The sequence below is a fragment of the Pocillopora verrucosa genome, chromosome 7, assembly GCF_036669915.1.
Source record: "Pocillopora verrucosa isolate sample1 chromosome 7, ASM3666991v2, whole genome shotgun sequence".
NCBI classification, from domain to species: Eukaryota; Metazoa; Cnidaria; class Anthozoa; order Scleractinia; family Pocilloporidae; genus Pocillopora; species Pocillopora verrucosa.
This window is the reverse complement of record NC_089318.1, coordinates 4,169,963-4,188,957: the sequence shown is the minus strand read 5'-3', so window position 1 is coordinate 4,188,957 and position 18,995 is coordinate 4,169,963. Positions and strand designations below refer to the sequence as shown.

At 36.9% G+C, this 18,995-nt stretch overlaps 1 protein-coding gene across 1 annotated transcript; it reads left to right on the top strand.

Moving 5' to 3' along the window:
* The first annotated feature begins 173 nt into the window (after positions 1-173).
* On the top strand, positions 174-4,359 carry LOC131789141 (uncharacterized). Its single transcript, XM_059106213.2, has 7 exons — positions 174-335; positions 1,029-1,097; positions 1,880-2,129; positions 2,355-2,508; positions 2,911-3,134; positions 3,710-3,778; positions 4,188-4,359. Exons 1-7 carry the CDS (start codon positions 270-272, stop codon positions 4,190-4,192), a joined length of 837 nt encoding a protein of 278 aa, XP_058962196.2. The 5' UTR covers positions 174-269; the 3' UTR covers positions 4,193-4,359.
* The last annotated feature ends 14,636 nt before the right edge of the window (positions 4,360-18,995 follow it).

The window sequence follows — 18,995 nt, the reverse complement described above, 5'->3', positions numbered from 1 at the left end:
TGTTTAACTTTCGCGTCGTTTAAATCACATCTTTCTGAGTATAGAATTCCTCGTTAAGGCCTTTCTTTACTCTTAGCAACTGATCAAACTCATGCGCTTTTCCGTACCAATATAACTCGTTCACCTTCTTTGATGGCAAATAAACTTTGAGTCTGTATTTGTTAAATCCTGAATGCTTGAAAACTACCTTCTATTATTCATTTAAACATCTCAAAAAAGGAAAAGAAAGGAAGGGTATCTCCAGTATAACCACAGTTACTTTTACTGAAATGAGCCCAAAGCCAAAGATGTCCATTCTCGTTGCTCTTCTGGCTTTCTTTACAACCACCATCAAGGTAAGAATTTTTGATCTAACGACGACAATGAAGTCTTCAACTTTTTCAAGATAAAATCATGAGATTATCCGAGTCGATCGCTTAAATTATGTTAAAAGGATACTTAATTCATACGTTGTTAAGATAGATAACTCACTCATTCTCCTTCAAAATGCTGTGCACATGAGGAACGAATCGCATCGTTATTTTGGTGGGCAATCAAATGTTATTTACAGTAGCAGTCGGCTTGCTTTCAATTGTTTCATGGAAAATAGAACATCGAGGAGATTTACTAAATGTGTAAATGGACTATTCCGTTAGAACAACATATCGCGGGAGTCACAAAAGGTACGCTGAAAATACCGACTAAGGCAAAAGTGGGTATTTCTAATTATTCAGGTAAATCTTAGATTACAAAGGAAATCTTTTCGGTATCTGGCTCGACTCGAAAAAAGTTTGATTTTAATCTGATACTTCCATGTTTGCATTCTGTTAAAGATGGTTGTTGACGATTCCAAAGTAGTTCGAAGATTTCTTATATGCAGTCAACGTGAAAATAAAGATCAGGAGAAAGAAGTAACTTAGCGTCGAACAAAATATGTATATCATGCATGTCAATTTTATTGTTGGACCGTGGAGCCCCCTCTCTTGGACAATGATATCGCAATCCTTTGCTGGTGTGCTTATTTCTGTTTTCTTTTTTCTATTATTCAGGCAGAAACAACACTCTCTCACGTAAAGGCCACTTACAATCGCTTCAACAATAGAATCTCTAATGTCGACGTAAGTAAATCCATACCTGTTTCGTAATTTTGCTGTCGTATGTTCTTTTGTCAATGATTGACTTTGTATATTTGAATATCAATATATAAATGTATCTAAGGATATTTTATCACTCTTATCTTCGCATCTTACCATTATCTTCGCATTTTGCCATTATCAGTGGTTAATTTCTGTTTTATGTGAAGATCTTTGTGTGGTTTTATTGAAACATTTTATAATTACTTAAAATGGAGCAAGGTAGTGCGGAAAATCAAACCAAAAAAATTAGGAGGCAGCAAAAAATGGAAATAAAATAAATAAAATACAAAAGTCAGTGTTCAGTCATGTCCACTAACAACGGAACATCAAGGGGGAACGGAGCATCTCTGATGAGTTCAGTTCAAGGTCTGCTTTCTTTCACACGTATCTAACAAAAAAAGGATCGACTTATACAACGTGAATTCTTTCCAGTTTTTTATCATAAGCAACTCAAGAGTCGTTTTATAAATCCTTGACATCTAAATTGACAAGCCATAATAGTTTTGGATTTTAACTCTTCCACTCCCATGACTGACCAACAAGAGATAATTTCTCCTGACAGTATAAAAACTACAATATCAAGCAGGCAAGTGATGAGAATAAAGAAAAATATCGATTAAGGGTTAATCAGTTGATCCAATACTAAATTTTCCAACTCAAACCATAAGAATTGTGTGACAACCAGCGAGGAGAATTACTAACGAGATCTTGGGAGTGTAAGGATTAAGAGTGTTGTTTACTATTCTAAATTTGTATTATTTTAGGCCACGTACTATGGAGAACAAGGTGGCAAAGGAAAATGCACCCTTAACCCGTTGTCTCCGAACATTTTGAATGCCATCAGGAAGAAAAATTGGATTGTTGTTGCAGCTGCGCCTGGAACCTACCAGGAGTCTGTTGGGTGTGGTATGTGTGTTAAAATCACTGGCACGGGAGAAGGGAGTGGGGCTAACCCCATTACAGGAAACCGAAGAGCAATGATTGTTGATATATGCCCCGGTGGATGTGGAAACAGTACGTATCAGTGTCTTTGTATTTGATTGTGTGTTGAATGGTCCTCATTTTAGGATTCTGTAAATTCACGGAATGTTTAGCTACGTGTTTCTTTTCTAGAACTTTTCGATGCGAGCAAAAAAATTCATCCTCAAACTGTTCATTAAGATGTCTTGTATCGAATTATAACAGGAAATTTGATTGAAAAGGTAAGAAGAACAATTTATATATTCTTTAAATTTACAGATGGGTTAGATTTCGCCGTTTCTGGCGACGGAAGGTGGAAAATTCACTATCAGGCTATTGACTGCCCGACCCTTCGAGGGATCGATGGTAAAATTCAGTTTCGTTTCCAAGGAAGCAACCCTTATTACATCAAGCTACAAGCAAGGAATACCAAGTGAGATTTATGCTAAATGTTGCTTCAAATTAGCGTGATAAGACTCATAAGGACCAAAAACTAAAACTGCTCTGTTTTAAGTTGAAGATGGCTGCACTGGATGATATAAAAACAAAAATAATATAAAAAAATGATACGATATGATAAGAAACGAAGGGAAACGACACGAGACGGAATGGAACGAAACGCAAGAAACGAAACGACCCGACACGGCAAGACAAGACGCGAAACGGAACGGAAGAGAACGAAAGAAACAAGACGAAACGAAACGAAATGATGCAAAGAAAATATAAATGAGTCAAAATATCCTCACTTGGATCCCCTTACAAGAAAATAAAAAACAAATAGAGTCAAGTTTTCAATTTTTCTCATCCTGTCGATCGGTTTTTTCTTCTCTTTAAGAATACCAACGGCTGGAATGGAACTCCTGGTAAACGGGAGGTACCACTGTATGAAACGTGTCTCCGACAACTTTTTCATCGCTTCAGGACTTGGGAAAATGGAAACTCCTCTGAGCGTACGTTTGACCGCCATTAATGGTTATCAAGTGACAACGAGAATTCCTGAGATTAAGAATGACTTCGACTTTCCGAGCAAGGTGCAGTTCAAGGGGATCAAACGCGGACGTGAGTAGATTTCTGGCAAAAAATTGCTAATCAAACTGAGATAATTTAATTTTCAAAAGTACAAAACTGGGTATCGTTTGGGCCAAATTCGATATTGAGGGTTAAATGATCTCGGCCCATCGATTTGCGAGTGGTTGCCTACGAAAGTTAAATGGTTACACCACATACTTTCTTGCACCCCCAAAGGCTAGGTTTTAGATGCCAAGTTAATAATAAATAAATAATAAATAAGATCTTGGTGTGTGAAAAGGAAAACTAAAAGTCATCCAAAAGACCACATGCAGAACTTGCTATGGGATTAAGTAACTAACCGCGGACCAGTTTTGCTTATCATGGCACGCTCAGGGACCAAGCTGTTAATTTTGCTTTACCTCATTTATTTATTTATTTCATTTATCAATCAATCCATCCATTTGTTCATTCATTTACTTCTAATTTAAAATGAATGAATGGAAAGAGCTTATTGGGGTTTGATATTACTATAACTATTATTATTATCATTATTGTTTTTTATAATCATAATAACATTCTCTCATTCCAATTTTTTTTTTATTCTTGTGCTTGATCGGCTGTAGCTGGGCCAGATGGCATAAAATGTTTTGGTCAAGGAGACAGACCCCCCTACCCATCAGGAGGGATGCAACGTTAGTATGGCTGTTTCTTTAAAGAATTCGATCATTCTAACTTTAGGATCTGTTAAATTACCTGTCTATTCCTACTTCAACAGCCTTCCAGAGGATATTTGCTTCTTGAAAGGATTTTTTTTCCTCCTTTAAAGTATTACTACAGTTTGATAGAAGCTACGATCAGGTATTCGTTTAAAGGATTTTTCTAACTTAGCAGTAAATGCCTGTCGGTGAATTTATTGTTTCGATGGTATGAAGGTTTTAGTTTAAAAGAGCAACATAATATTTAGCTTTTTACACACAACGAAAATTTGATTGACACTTGAAGTTTCTCGTTCGTATTTTTTTTTTAATTAGAAACCATGATAAATGCAGACTAATCTCACAGCCGCAAATTTGTACTGATTTTCTGCATTTAAATTTACAGCTTGAACAGTACGTCAGGGATAATTACTTGAGCTCGACGGCTCTTGATCTTGCTTCGATCCATGGATTATCGTTTGCAAAATAAATTGGTTAACATGGCTTGTTTCAGTTTTCACTGTTATAAAAACGAGAGTCGCGAAATAAACTTTATAACTACCACCTGAAGCAAATTCAAAACGTGCTACAGCAACTATGTGATCTTTTCTCTGCATTAAAAAAATGCGTTTTTTAATTATGAAAATGACAATGTTTAGATATTTCAAATGGTATCTTCACATTCTTTCAAAAACTTGTCTTCAATGTGCTATATATGACAATTTGCAAATTTGATTAAATATCAACAATTTGTCTCTCAAAACCGATCGTGCGCTCATATCCGACCAAAAATTCTTAGCCTTTCTCCTAACCCTAATAAAATTTCCTGGATAATATCTTATGCCACCTTTTGAAAGATGTTGTGTCTTATTTCCAGTCTTAGCTAATGCACCGTTTTTTCAAGTACATTATTGCTCAAAAGAAAGCAAAATATATAAACATAAGGTCAGTTCTATTGCTAAATACCGCCTTTTTAGAATAAACGCGACCCATTACGCGTTCCAAGAATTTTAGCTATTTATTTTCCTTACGAATATTTGACCTGGATGACTAAGAAAAATACTGTCTGGGTTAGGAAAGTATTTAGGGTAATATCCCTCTCTTCAGGTTTGTTAACTGCATGTCAGCAACTTTTCAACTAGTACATTAGCCCTATGATCGTGTTGGTCCCTACATGTAGAGTAAGAGAGCAAGCTCTACGCATCTTTATCGAGTCTCTGCCTTCTTCAAAGCGTAACCTTCCAAATCGACGTAAGACGATCAACAAGGCCACCAAGACGGTTGAGCTGGTTTCGATAAGAACCCTAATGTGCCGGACGCCAGTAATTTTGGTTCTAGCGCTCTGATCAACCTTCCAGACTGAGGAAGAATTAGAGAAGGCCTTTTGGTAGTGCCTAACTGTGGCTTGTGTCAATTCCTGCTTCAATCCATATATCTACGTTTACATCAACTTAACTTAACTTTGATGAACTTGATGAAGTTCATCAAAATGATTCGCGATTGTAGCTTAGGCAGGTTACTACCGATTTCAATCTGCCAAAGGAGAATTAACCCGAGGTTAAATTATTTGGGACTTGTTCGAACCCGTAATGCTTGTCAGCCTTTGCAAGAAGTTTGAAACTAAAGGCGCTTTCATTTATCAGTCCTGGCCAGACCGTGACTCTTGCCAGGATGATGAAAACAAAGTAACCCTCCTCAAAGGACAGAGTCCATTCGTCAAAACCAGCTGAGTTAAGACTCAGAATTATCATGATAAGTGGAAAGAGATCGAAGAAGAGTAAAAATACCTCTTGGCATTTATGCCCAGTATCTTTGTACAACTAAAACTTATTCATAGTTCATTAAAGCCGTTCCTGTCCACAAAATTTTTGAAGACTAAATTTAAAGTACGTACGAAACGTTTTATTGGAAATGTTACCAGCGCCAGTACCTGACAGCGGTACGCTTGTCATGGGCATGGATGGCCGCGCAAGTTTACACGGAGTGGCGCAGAAATCGTGAGTCTCTCTCTTAAATTCGATTAGCGTTTTCTGTGTAAGACAAAAAACCATACAAAGTTGACCAATGAGTTTATGGAACTCTTTCTATATCCGCATGTCGAGAATGTTTTTTTTTTGTTAGAAAATCACCTGTTATCTAATTGCTCGGAATGTCTTCTCGGTGCAGGGCAACTAAAGGAGAAGATCTGAGATATGATCATAGTACAGAAAAAATATTTTCTTTTTTCTGTTGAGGTGGGGATATGATACAAAAGAGAAATAAAACGCTGATTTGGGCACTGGACGAAAGACTGCGAATAAAGAAAGAAGCTCAAAAATAATTTTTACCACAATTGGCAATAATGTCGCTATATGATTAGCCAATTTGCCGCCACCGATAAGGATACAGAAAACGCTGCTCGCGCCAAGTTGTCACGTAATGGTTAAGCATTGAAGGAATCGCTTTATTTGACTTCATTATCGGGGTTAAGAACAAAGCGACAGCGGTTTGTTGCGGTTTGTTGCAGTTTGTTCACTCATGAGTCCACAACATCTTGATCACTTTGATGACAAATATCGTTGTCGAAAGAGTTCAGACCACGCTAAACCACTATCGATTTGTTAAATAAAAGCAATTAAAATACGTACTCCTTGAAAATCCTAAGGCGCTTCGTACTTTCTAGAATTTGATTGGGTATCAACATGGAAAAAGCGTTATTAACATGTACAGTTACTGCTAGACAATTTTAAGAGGGAAATTAATTAAAAGCTGGGACATCAAGTAGTATATTTCAATTCTTATTTGACGTAAGTGCTTGACTATAGAGGACATGTGAGGTGGGTAGATCTCCTGGTGATATTTCAGTCTTAATCAGAAAGACATCTGTCATTTAAAGGAAAGTGAAGAGTGCTTTTAGTAGCTAGACAATTTCCTGTGAATCTTTTTAGCTGTTGAAAATGCCCTAATCAAGTTATCCATATATTAACCTAACGATATTGAATCAAAGCATATCTCCAAAGCTTACAAAAGGTTACAGAGAGCTTACAAAGCTTACAAAGCTTACAAAGCTTACAAAGAGCTTACAAAGCTCACAAAGAGATGGCGAAAGTGCCTCTGGAAGAGAAATAAATGCTCAACATTTCCAATGATGACAAGCGATCTTTGTAAATGTTCTAAAGAAAAACTAGAATAGAAGCTTTTACCGAAAAAAATTGTTATAACCCTCAGAAATGTGTGATTTCTACGGGTTCCTTCTTTGATATATGGTTCCAAAAATTATTTTCTTTCGATCAACATTGAACCACTTTCGCAACACTGCGGCATGCGGTAACATCTAAAACTAAATGCGTCTCTTAAAGTTTTTTCGGTTGGACTTCTTAATTCACCTATTTTGAGTGACTGTTAGTCAAAAAGAAAGACCGAATTACGTCAAGGCTGTTTCAAAGCGCTGAAATAATGATTAGGCAATGCTACTTTGGAAATCGAAAATTGATCCATCAGTGTATAACTTTTTATCAAAGTGGCGCGACTCCATTAGGCACTACCGGAATAGATACATTTTGATGGCATCAACTGACGTCTTGAAGTATTTCTACTTACTTTGAAGTGTTCTTCTCATGGAAAGTTACATTAAAGCTACTTTATGATTACCGCTTCACCGCCTTATTGATCGATTTTTCTTAGAGGTTGTAACCAATGTGTCCCTTTTCAATGAGGCTACTAACGGCATTGTTGTTGTTTCCGATGTATTTTAGCCATCGTCCCCCTTTTAAAGTTTATCAAAATCGTTAGTTGCAACGTAATGTCCATATTTTGTGATCTACATATTGTCTTGCGCGTGCTGCTTTAGCCTCTTCCATGCATGGCCGACTGGGACTCAGTTTTAATTGTTTTCTTCAACAGCGGTACAGCGATTCTTGGCAGTTGTGCCAACCTTCTGATCATAATTTCATTCTTTGTGTTTAACTCGTCAAGACAACCCACAGAGATCCTTCTTATCAATCTGTCTCTGGCTGATTTCCTGGTCTGTGCAGGCTACCAACCTCTTTTGGTGCTCAAGTTCAAAAATTATGGCGTAAGTCAAGTGTACATGTCATTCATCGGCCATAGCGTAATAACCGCCTCCATGACTGGTTTATTGGCTGTGAATTTCGATCGCTTCTCGGCCATATATTTTCCTTACAAATATATAACATGGATGACTGAAAAAAACACTATTTCGCTGGTGACAATTTCATGGATGATATCTCTCTCCGCTGGCTTGCTAATTGTAAGCAACTTTTCGATCGCCGCACATATCTTCCACTTGTACATCAGCCTCATAATCGTGCTGGTTCCCCTCATGTATAGTGTCATATACAGGGAAGCAAGAAAGCAGGCGCGACGCATCGTTAGCCAGACTGCAAATCAATTTCCATATCGAAACATTATGGTTAACAGGGCCACTAGAGGGGTTGGGCTGGTGCTGATAACTGACGTGTTGGCTTCCGGGGATTGTATCTCCAGCGATCGTTGCATCTTTAAAAAACCATGAAGAGATACGGAAGGTCGTGTTTAGCTGTCTCACGGCGATCTGTGCCAATTCCTGCATCAATCCATTCATCTACGTTTACAAGTTTTCGAAATTTCGCCGCAGTGTAAGGAAGTTGATTCAAAGGATTCTCGAGGGTGCTTCCAGAAGGTTACCTCCGACCCTCATCGGCCAAAATAGAGTTATTCCGACCCTCATTGGCCAAAATAGAGTCATTCCGACATAACAAGCTTTGGAAGAGTCTGAACTCTCTGGCCCTATTTCTCAGCAGGCGGTGGAATCGATTAGAAAAAAAAAAGCGATGGGTGAAATTCGAAAAACCCCCTTTCTATAATACGACTTGTCTTTCAGCAATGGACTATCAATTGTATTGCTCAAATTAAATTCTCCTCTCCAAACCGGGCCGCGAATACATCAGAACTGCGAAATTGATGACGTGAAACTTGTCTATGGTTTTCGATTAAGTTCGCACATTCGTGGTAGGAAAAAACGGATCAATAAGACGCCAAGCTTTGGTCTAATATTTTAATACAACAGGGTGTCAATAATTTACTCCGATAAACGAAAAAGAGATATCATTTGATCAGACTCTAATGAGCTGAATATCTTTACTCTTTTAGCACGGTTAGCCCACTCAAAGACGTTTTCAAAATTTTGCTTTCAAGGACAGGTGATATTCTTGATGGGACGTAAGCTGTAAATATTCTGTGTTACTCTGACAAGTTTTATAGCGATATAAATAAGCAATACGCAAAGGTGGCCTAAATCAAAAGATATTATTGATAACAACTCTGTTTGTCGTATTAATGGGACTTCAAACTGATTTTAGTTTATTAAGGGAAGAAGCTTGGGGGTGAATTTGTTTTCGTTATTTTTGATCAAAACAGGACCAGTAACGTTGACCAAACAAACGATTTAAAAAGTGAGCAAGTTTCAATTAATTGGCAGGTGTTATAATTTTGTAGTCGCTTTCTTGCCACAGTACATTAAATATATTAAATAGAGAATAACAAATGGCCCGCGTAGATATGGAATTTCTCTTCGAGTGTTCAACTCGATAGCTCCGAGTGAGCGCAGCGAACGGGTGAGATGTCGAGTTGGACACGAGAAGAGAAATTCAATATCTACAAGCAACCATGTATTATTTTGTTTATCATGTTAACACAGTAGCCTTTGGTGACAAGAAAAGTCGACCTCATTAATGAATGAAAATAAAAGAATCGACAATCGTACCGTACGTTGGCGCTAAGGCTCATGATGGAAATAATGGGTTGAATCATGATTACAAATAAAACAATGGGCGTAATTTCCAATCAAAAAAAATTCTCATTTATTGACTTTGTCCTTACGGACAGAAGAAGTCTTTCAGGTAAACGGCCAAAATCGGCCTGTGGCAAATCGAGTTGTCGATGATTTTCGCTCTCAGCCGCGAGAAATGAAATTACCAAAGCCACTGAATATGTAACTTTCGGTTTTTCTTTTCGTATTTGGCTTTGTTCTCCTTCTGGGAAACTTTGAGCCGAACTGTTTGTAAGCGATACGATACGATACGATACGATACGATACGATACGGATTTTTCACTGTTTTAGCAGCCGTAATCTAAAATTCACTCCTGCGGTGGCTGTATTTAAACTGCTACATCGATTCGGCAAATTCTGTGGAGCTGCTGGCATAGATTGTTTCATAATTCTTAGAGTTTGCTTTCTTGCCTCTGCGAAAATGAAGCCGTAAAGGAGAGGAACTGACCCAACGGTTCTGGTGTTGTAGAGATAAATAACTACTCTAACCTTTGCACTTCCCCTGATCAGAGACTTTCGTCTCGTAATTTATTTATGAGACTCTAGCGCTTGAGCTGTGTTTGACTGCTGTGTTTGTTTATCGTAATTCGGCTTTGAAATTTTGCGCGGGAAACTGGTGCGTTGCCGGCCAAAATTGATCCACTTGCGCGTGCCGACGTTTGAACACTGCTTTGGTTCGAAGTTTGAATCAGATATTGACGGCAAACAGGCAATTCTCCTTTTGCAACATTTTTGCAAAGTTTACTGAGAATGTCGGCAGAAGTTAAGGCATAAAATTAGGTTTCATTTTGAAGAGAAAGGGTTTAAGTGAAATCGAACAGAGACGAAACAGAGTGAGAATGATAAAGAAGAAACAGGCAAGGAGCGAAGAAAGTGCCAAGTATAGCTTCAACAAATTACATACGAGGAGCAAAAAAACAGAAGAAACAATAAAGTTCTCATCTATAAGATCACAAAGAATGGGAAAAGGAGAAGGTGAGCTGAGTCTTATCTGCGTTTTCTTCACTACCAAGACTGGCCAAGGGTCACTACCAGTAGGATTTAAATTTTAAGTGATTGAAATTACGTTCAAATTTTGACTTTAAGCTTATATCGTTTCAGTATCTGCTTTAAAATCAATTATTGCGAGGGTTGTTTAAATATTCGCTTCAATAATTCGCTCTTCTCCTTAAGAACTGAACTTTCTTAACAAATCAATCCTCGAGGGTGAGCTTATTGAGACAACAACTGTGGGATTTTCACATGCTAAATGATAAATTGTGTACACCAAACAGCGGTGCACGGACGGGTAGGCAAAATTTTTCTGTCAAGGTCAGTCATGAAAATGAATGGCTTCTTCTTAAAATAAATGTCATTTCCCGAAATTAGAGCCTTTCTTGCTCTTAACTCAATTTCACAAATTCAAAAAAGAATTTAGAAGCAGTCAGCGTCGGTGAGTTCAGAACTCGGTAATTTAAATTTGCACGGATATTTACTGAACATTTCATTGTTTAAGACGTTGTTTAGATGCTATAGTAGAAGCCGCTAAAGCACAAAATAGACAGGTAGTAAATACATAACTTGTGCATCACAAATTACTTTAAGATGAGAGTAACATTATTAATTGTGTAGATGATGGTCTAACTTTTTACTTTTTCTCTCAGTGTCTGAAAAGTTTGATAATCACAAACCCCATATTTGTTGATCAAAAGAGAAAGCTGGTCCTCTCTGTACTCAAACAGACCCTTAACTGACTGCAGTTTTTAATAAGCTAATAAACTGTTCAAAAGCCTTTGTAGAGTATTGATGGCAGTAGAATTAACTAACTGGAGTTTTAGGCGAAATATTTGTTTTACGCTAATTTTGTGGGCCTCTGTCGCATAATGGAATATTGGGCCACGGGGAACAGTGATCTTCTTGCAAAATGTTATTTCGGTTTAAAATTTATGGGGCTAATTTTGAGCTTATTAGCTATTCATTGTCGGCCATCTTCTCTTTGAAGTAACCGATTTCAGGTCCCAGCTTTGTTGAGCTTCCAACAGATGCTTCTGAATCGGAAGTGCAATTAATCGACTGTGCAACTAAATAGCTCATAGACGCCAAGTTCAAGTTTGAAATTACTTGTAATTATGTTTTTCTTTCAAATCTATTTACCGATAGATATACTAACATTGGAGATAAGTGTCAAAGGGTTATGATGCCGTGGTAAATTATTAATGCTAGGTGATTTTTGTGCTTCTCTCTTCTTTTGTAGCTTAATTCAATTGAGAGCAGACGCAAGGGATCTTGGACGGAGCTCTGCCTTGCGGCTGTCAGTAGGAGCCTTTTTTCTCTAGAAATATCTTGCGAAAAATTAAAACAGTCAAACATATTCTTGGTGACAAAGTACTTTAATTTTTTCACGCATAGTGGGATTTTAAATTTTTTTCGCAAATTGAATACTTTGAGTAAGGAGTAAACAGAAACATCATATTAGCCGTTTGTTTGCCAGATGCTTGAAAATAGGCAAAATTAGTCATCCCTTGGTGCTGGGCTGAAACCTCTTGTTGCTTTTAGCGTAAAATGGGGATATATTTATTCAGTTGTTTGTTGAATCGAAGAGGGATTTGTTGCGCCAAATTTCATATTTCTACGATCAAAACCGACGTTACATCATGTAACAGATTTATAAGGTGAGAATATAGGATTCAATATCAAAGGCTTATATTCCTGTGCAGTAGCTTTGCTGCGTGTTTAACCTTTTTATTTTGTCGGGCAGTAACTCTTGTACTGCAGCTGTCTAGCATTCTCGGCTTAGCCGAAAGAGCTCTCTCATGAAACAGTCATCTTACGCTTTTTGTTAAACTTCTTGGAAATGAAAATATGCTCAATTTTTTTTCGCAGAAAAGATGCATGTCGAAAATTGAAAATTGAAACTGTTAGAGTTTTTGTTGCACAGAAAAAAAAAACAATAGATCGTGAAACAACATATGGCGAGAATTTTATTTTTCTCCGAACGAGATATTCTTGTGAGGTTTCTAGGGGAAAACTGCCAACTAGTATGAGATACTTCGGGAATGAAAAAATTAAAAAAAAAAAAAAAAAAGACACTTTAGTTGGTAAAGTTTCAATTCTACAACCGGAAAGGGGAATAAGGATAAAATGAATTATCTTTAGGGCGGATTCTTCAAATTGAAAATCAGAGCAAAAATTTGAGGTCGAAACTCCTTAGGAAAGTAATCACAAAAGGAGACTCCAAATTGCAGCCAAAGAAAGTCGCGGTTACAGAGTAAAATAGAACAAGAAAAAAATTGACTTGCGATTTAAATTCTCCAAACCTTATCGAAATTCTTCCGGAATGAAAGAACATGTGAGGCAAGAGGCTTGAATCCTAGATGAACGCTTAAGGATGAAATAAATCGGCAAGAAAGAAACGAAGTATTTTATAGAAGCAAAACGGTGCAAACTTCGTTCAAATCGATAAAAAGTAAAAGATTCAGTCCGGTACATTTTGAAAATGTTACAGTTGATACCTCTGATTTCAAACTAAAACGTCATGAAGTTGCAAACCAGAATTTATTTATAACTTCTTACTAGGCAGATGTAGATTTTCAATAACATATATTTTTAATTTCTATAATTTAGCTGAGCTGAAGACACCAAAAGAAAAGCTTCTTGGGTTAAGAATGACTTTCAACAATCATGTTTTTCTATTTACACAAACACTGAGCAAAAATATTCCAAAAAAAGCTCCGTTGGTTGAGAAAGCAATGAGTAAATAAGTAGATAAGTATGTGGAGAACGAGCGAGAAGAAAACAGCTATTTTCTGGTGCTGTGTATTAGCTAGTCTTCATGAATTATGAATTGGATAGCAATTTGACGCCCAAAAAACTTTAAAAAGAATATCACTAAGTTTCAGCAACATTGATGAGGTCTCATAATATAGTAATTTTACAGCTCATAGCCGCATAAAGAACCTCACTAACAAAGCAGGAGAAAAAATGCACGAAGTAGTACTGACGATGTACTATCAAAACCAATCCTGACCTTCTCGTTAACAGCACTTGATAAAACAGTTTGAAAAATTTCTAAATTTTTCTTTTATTTTCCCCCATCCCTTTTGTTTTCAGGAAGAATGCTCGCAGTTGAGTTTGCTGAATCTGCCTCTGTCATGGCACTACTTTTGATAATTTGTGTATTTACATTGAATGGAAATTCCGGTGCCTCCCCGACACAAGGTGAGCATTTTATAAGTTGTTACGACTGAAAGGGATAACATTAAACAGAACTTAAAGCACCAAGGTATGTATTTCTAGTCCAAATAAGACGATTAATTTCTCTAGTATGATCAGTAGGCAGATAACGAAGAACCCACTAAATTTACCTTGCTGAAACATTTGGCTTCGTAGCTCTTAACGCCCAGCCGGTGTGTGCGAGACAAAAATTGTCATAGTAATCAATCAGTTTTACTATAGCTTTCTATTCATTCTGATCTCTCGCACTATAAATTCTAGTGAAGAGTTAAACATTATCTAATGAGCAAGATGTGATGTTAACATTATTTTATTTGTTTTAGGATGTGGCATTTTGGTACAAAACACATTGAAAAGTCCGGGATACCCAAGCAATTACCCAAATAATATGGATTGTGAATATTCTGTTCCTATTTCACACGGAGGGCCAATGGGAATATATTTCGACGACTTTGACCTGGAATTCGAATTCTCGTGCAGGTGAGATAGTTCATTCTACCAGGAATGAATTTTTTCTCTTTTGCTTCTTCTTGAAGTGCAGGATCAAGGACTTTTTGTATTTGTTATGAGTCAGACGTTTTGCAGTGAAAATCCAGATTAAGGCAGATGACGCAGCAGAACGAGAAGTTACATCACTCCTTTAAAATATAAAGAACTTTCATTTATGTGCACAAATACAGTGTAACCCTCCTAACACGTAATCGTTTTTCATCACAAAAAAAATCTTCCTTGATTTCCTCTTATCCCGCTTTTTTCTTTATTAGAATCGTTGATTAAAGATGATAACCTTTCCTCAGCGGTACCTCATAGTTTCACGATAGCAGTTTTGACTATTTTTAACCTAGTTTCCAAGATATAGAAATTATCTCTCTCTATCAAGGTCTATCTGTGCTATAGGGTATTTGTAGACGAGTACAATCGACCAAAGATAATATTTGGTACTTCCGTAAACCAAATCAAATATCAATATTTTCATCGTTACAGATATGACTTTTTAAAAATTTCTACTGGACACGGTATTACGTTTGGTCCATACTGTGATCAACGGGTTGGACAGACAGTTGTACTCTTTGGAGACTCTGCTTTGATAACCTTCCATTCAGACTATCTTGTTCGTAAAAGAGGTTTCCTTCTTCGTTTCAATACGGATCCATTCGGTGGGTACAGTAAGGATACTTTTATCATCTATAGTTTTTCATTCCAAATCACTACTAATATGTGTAGTACTGCTGCATTTGAGTATGGAAGTAAAAGAACTCATTTTGAATTTGATTTTTATTGCTTCATCAAGCCTAAGTCCGTAAGAATGCGCTCGTACTCCGAGAAATGTTCTAAAATAATGTTCAAGTAGAAATTTGCAAGAGAATTTTAAACAGTATTTGTTTCTTGGGTTTGTTTTTATCACATGATCGAAATAATGTTGACACTGCCTTGGACTCCAGTATCTTTCCAGGTTTCGAAGCCGTTTATAGCCCCTATTAAGTAGTTTGAAAACCTTCATTTTATTTTCTTACCTAAGGAACCAAATACTATCGGAAACAAATGAATAAAGGGTTTAAGTTTCTAAAGAAACTGTAGCGCTGCGTCGGTGGGAGAGTATAACAGGGCAATTTTTTTGTTATTATTCGTATTATCAACTTAGTTGATGACGCAAATTGGCCATCGTAAAGAGTTTCAGAGCTGACGTTTCGAGCGTTAGTTCTGACGAAGGGCTGACGTTCGAAACGTCAGCTTTGAAACTCTTTACGGTGGCCACTTTACGTTATCAACCAGGTTGGTAATGCTAAATTACTATCAGAAACAGTTTGTTTTGGCTTGTAACAAAAATGTTCACGAAAGAAAAGACTTGCAAATGAGAAAGGCTTTTCTTCTTTGACTGAACTGCATACGAAGAGAACTATACAAATTTTTCTGGTAACTTCTTGTTTACTGGCTCCCTTCTCAATGCTGAGTCAATCATTCCAGGAAAAATACCTGGGGCAGAGATAGGAAAAAACATAGATTATAGAACCTATTTTTTGGCACAAAAACGTTCCGATCGCAAACGTGGAGCAAAGAAATAACTCGTTGGATCCATCCTTTGCCGCTTGTCGGATGTTTCCTCCTCCACGTATTTTCTTCCTTTTTCTATTTTTGTCAGTTGCAATTAACTTTATAATGAATAAATTTTAATAAATAAAGTAATTTTTCAACAGTTATATTTTTCAAACACAGTTCCACCCAGCATCTCAGTGCCAGCTGCTGTGGAAATATATCCAGGATCTAAAGTAGATATTTCAGTGACCGGAACGGTACCTATGAACACATCAATAGTAAGAAACACTTCTGACTTAGTTTTCACATCGGAGTCAGTCCATTTTCTTTTCCATCCTTATGAAGAAGGAAACTACACCTGTGTGGCTACCAATAGTTATGGTTCTGACTCAAGGGATTTCTCTATTGTTTACAGAGGTAAGACGTACCCGCAGGTTACCAGTTTACCTAAATTGAACGTCAGCGATGATATCAATACAACTTGTACAGCGCTATGGCTATCTATAATTTGCAAATTTCAGTCCCCTGAAGTTCAAAGTTTAGTGGTTTGGCCTTAGGCCAGAAATCTATTTATTTACTGATGAAATTAGAGTCTTCAGGGTTTCAGTTAACGCTTGCTACATCGATTTTGATATTTTCGAAAAAATGACACTTAAATACTACTTTGTTTCTCGCGAGCAATATTGAACTTCGAAAAGTATGTTGGATACTTTTTCATATGAAAACGCTGGTGAAAAACAAACAAATTAAACGAAGACTTGGGGCAATAAGGAAGACAAAAGCAAGAAAGTTGCCATGCTAAAGGAAAATAAAACCAAAACGAACAAATAAACTAAGAAAACAAAGGCAAAAAAAGCTGAAAAAGTAACAACTACTGAGTAACTCAAGGTAATGTAAGTGACGTCATTATTAATGCCCATGGCTATGGTTTAAGCATGAGAACGCATGAGAAAAAACTTCACATTTTGTTGAAGTCGCTTGAAAGGACCAGTCAGTATTCACTATCGATCTACGGTATCGTCAGGGAATGTAAGGAAAATATTCTACTATATGAAATACTTACAAAAAATAGCAAAGAATACCTTAAATAAATAGTAGTCAGAACTAAAGATCTAAGCAGTCTAGTTTAAAGTAAAAGGTCCCTGGGTTCCATGAATTCTTCCTAGAAACTAGTTTTGGGTTTTTTCTCTCGGATATAAAACGCTTTGAATAATCATAGGCTGACAAAGTCGTTTCTTGCTTTGCTTTAGGGCTTGGTTACATATTTTTCATATATTTATTCATTTAATAAGACATTCACTCATTCGCTCATTTAATTATTAATTCACTTATTTATCCAATCATTTTAGGATGTGGATCATTAGTAAATAATTCACTGATGAGCCCCAGATATCCACACCCCGCACCAAGACATATAAAATGTGTTTATTCGGTTCCCATCCCACTCGGAAAAGCAAATGAAATTTATTTCCAAGACTTTGATGTGGGGCATAGCTGGTACGTATACGGGTGTAGGTAAGTGGCTAAAATTAGAGCTACAGTGTAGCTTAGTATACCGATGTTACCTACCTCTTTTAGCCAATTGATTATTAAACATCCATTATTTATTTTTTTATTTCTGCGTTTTGGGGCTCCTCCACCGACGTTTTCCTTTGGGGAGGGGGGAGGGGGGATTAACACGTTGAAAGGTGAGGGGCTTTAGGTAATCTGGGAATATTAAAAAAAAGGTAATGTTATTTCTTAAGAATAATTCTCTTTCTACAAACAATGTTAACGTGTTCATGAATGTCCTATTTTAGATTTGGTCACGTAGACATCTTTGTTGAGCAGAGTTTTTTTGGCAAATACTGCGGTAAGAGAACTGGACAGAAAGTGACAGTTGGTGGTGACTATACCTTAATAAAATTTCACTCCAATGGCTATGGGAGAGGATTCTTCTTCCGTTTCAATTCGGTTCCCGCTGGTATGTACAGACAGGTTTATAACATAGCTGGTTCTTTAAGTCATTAACTTCAATAGGTCACATGAATCTTTTTGTCAGAATAACTAATTTCGCCCCTAAAGCCTTGTTTTGACAGTGCGGACTGATGAATTTTACCTGGAAAATACTCCCAGACACTGAAATTAAAAGAATACACGCTTGGAAACAACAAGGAAATGGCAAAGGTTCATAGAATTTTATTTCAAACGTGGCTTGAGGGTAAATTGACGTCATCGTTCAAAAGAGCTATTCCGCGAGCGTGCCTCTTCATTCCCATTGCGACCGCCTATAATGAGGGAAAATTTCACACACGACGTACTGCGAAGTTTCCATACAGTTAAATCGCGAGTATTTACGTTTTAGGATGGTTTTTCCTTGCCATTCTGATTGAGATAATATCGCATATTGGCTTTGAAATATGATCTGTTCTTATCGTTGAGCTTTAAAGATGGAATAAGATTCATTAATGCATCTGCTCCTTTTAAATCACCCATTCTTTTTTTTTTTGAGGTTGTTCAGTTACTTTTTCGTAAGCACTCTATGACAGGTTGATTTGTCTTACACACCACCACCACATTAGACACAATAGAGCGGATTGTGTCAAGAACAATAACAATAATTACAATAGTACTTCCAATAATTTATTATTATTATTATAATAATGATAGATTTAATGATAATGATTGTGGTGAGGATAGTAATGACGATTCGAGAAATCATCAGTATTCATCCATAATTTCCTTTTTCTTGTTTTTTTTAAATTTAGTTCAACCCAATATTTCAGTATCAGCCGTAGTGGAAATCTTCCCTGGATCTAAAGTAGATATTTCAGTAACAGGGACGTTTCCCATTAACACGTCCATAATGAAAAACGCTTCTGACTTAGTTTTAACATCAAATTCAGACCTCGTTCATTTCTATCCTGATGAAGAAGGAAACTACACCTGTGTGGCCACCAACAAGTATGGTTTTGACTCAAGGGAGTTTTCTGTTATATTCAAAGGTAAGACGAAGGCCGCTAGTGAGAAGAGTGGCCAATAGTTAAGATTTTTGAAAACTTACGAGGAAGCATCGATGGCAGAATAGCTCATTGCTCATAAATTATTTTCCACATTTGTGGCAGAACATCGTAATACACTTGCTACAGTTTAGTTCGTTCGTGTAGTGACTCTAAGTCG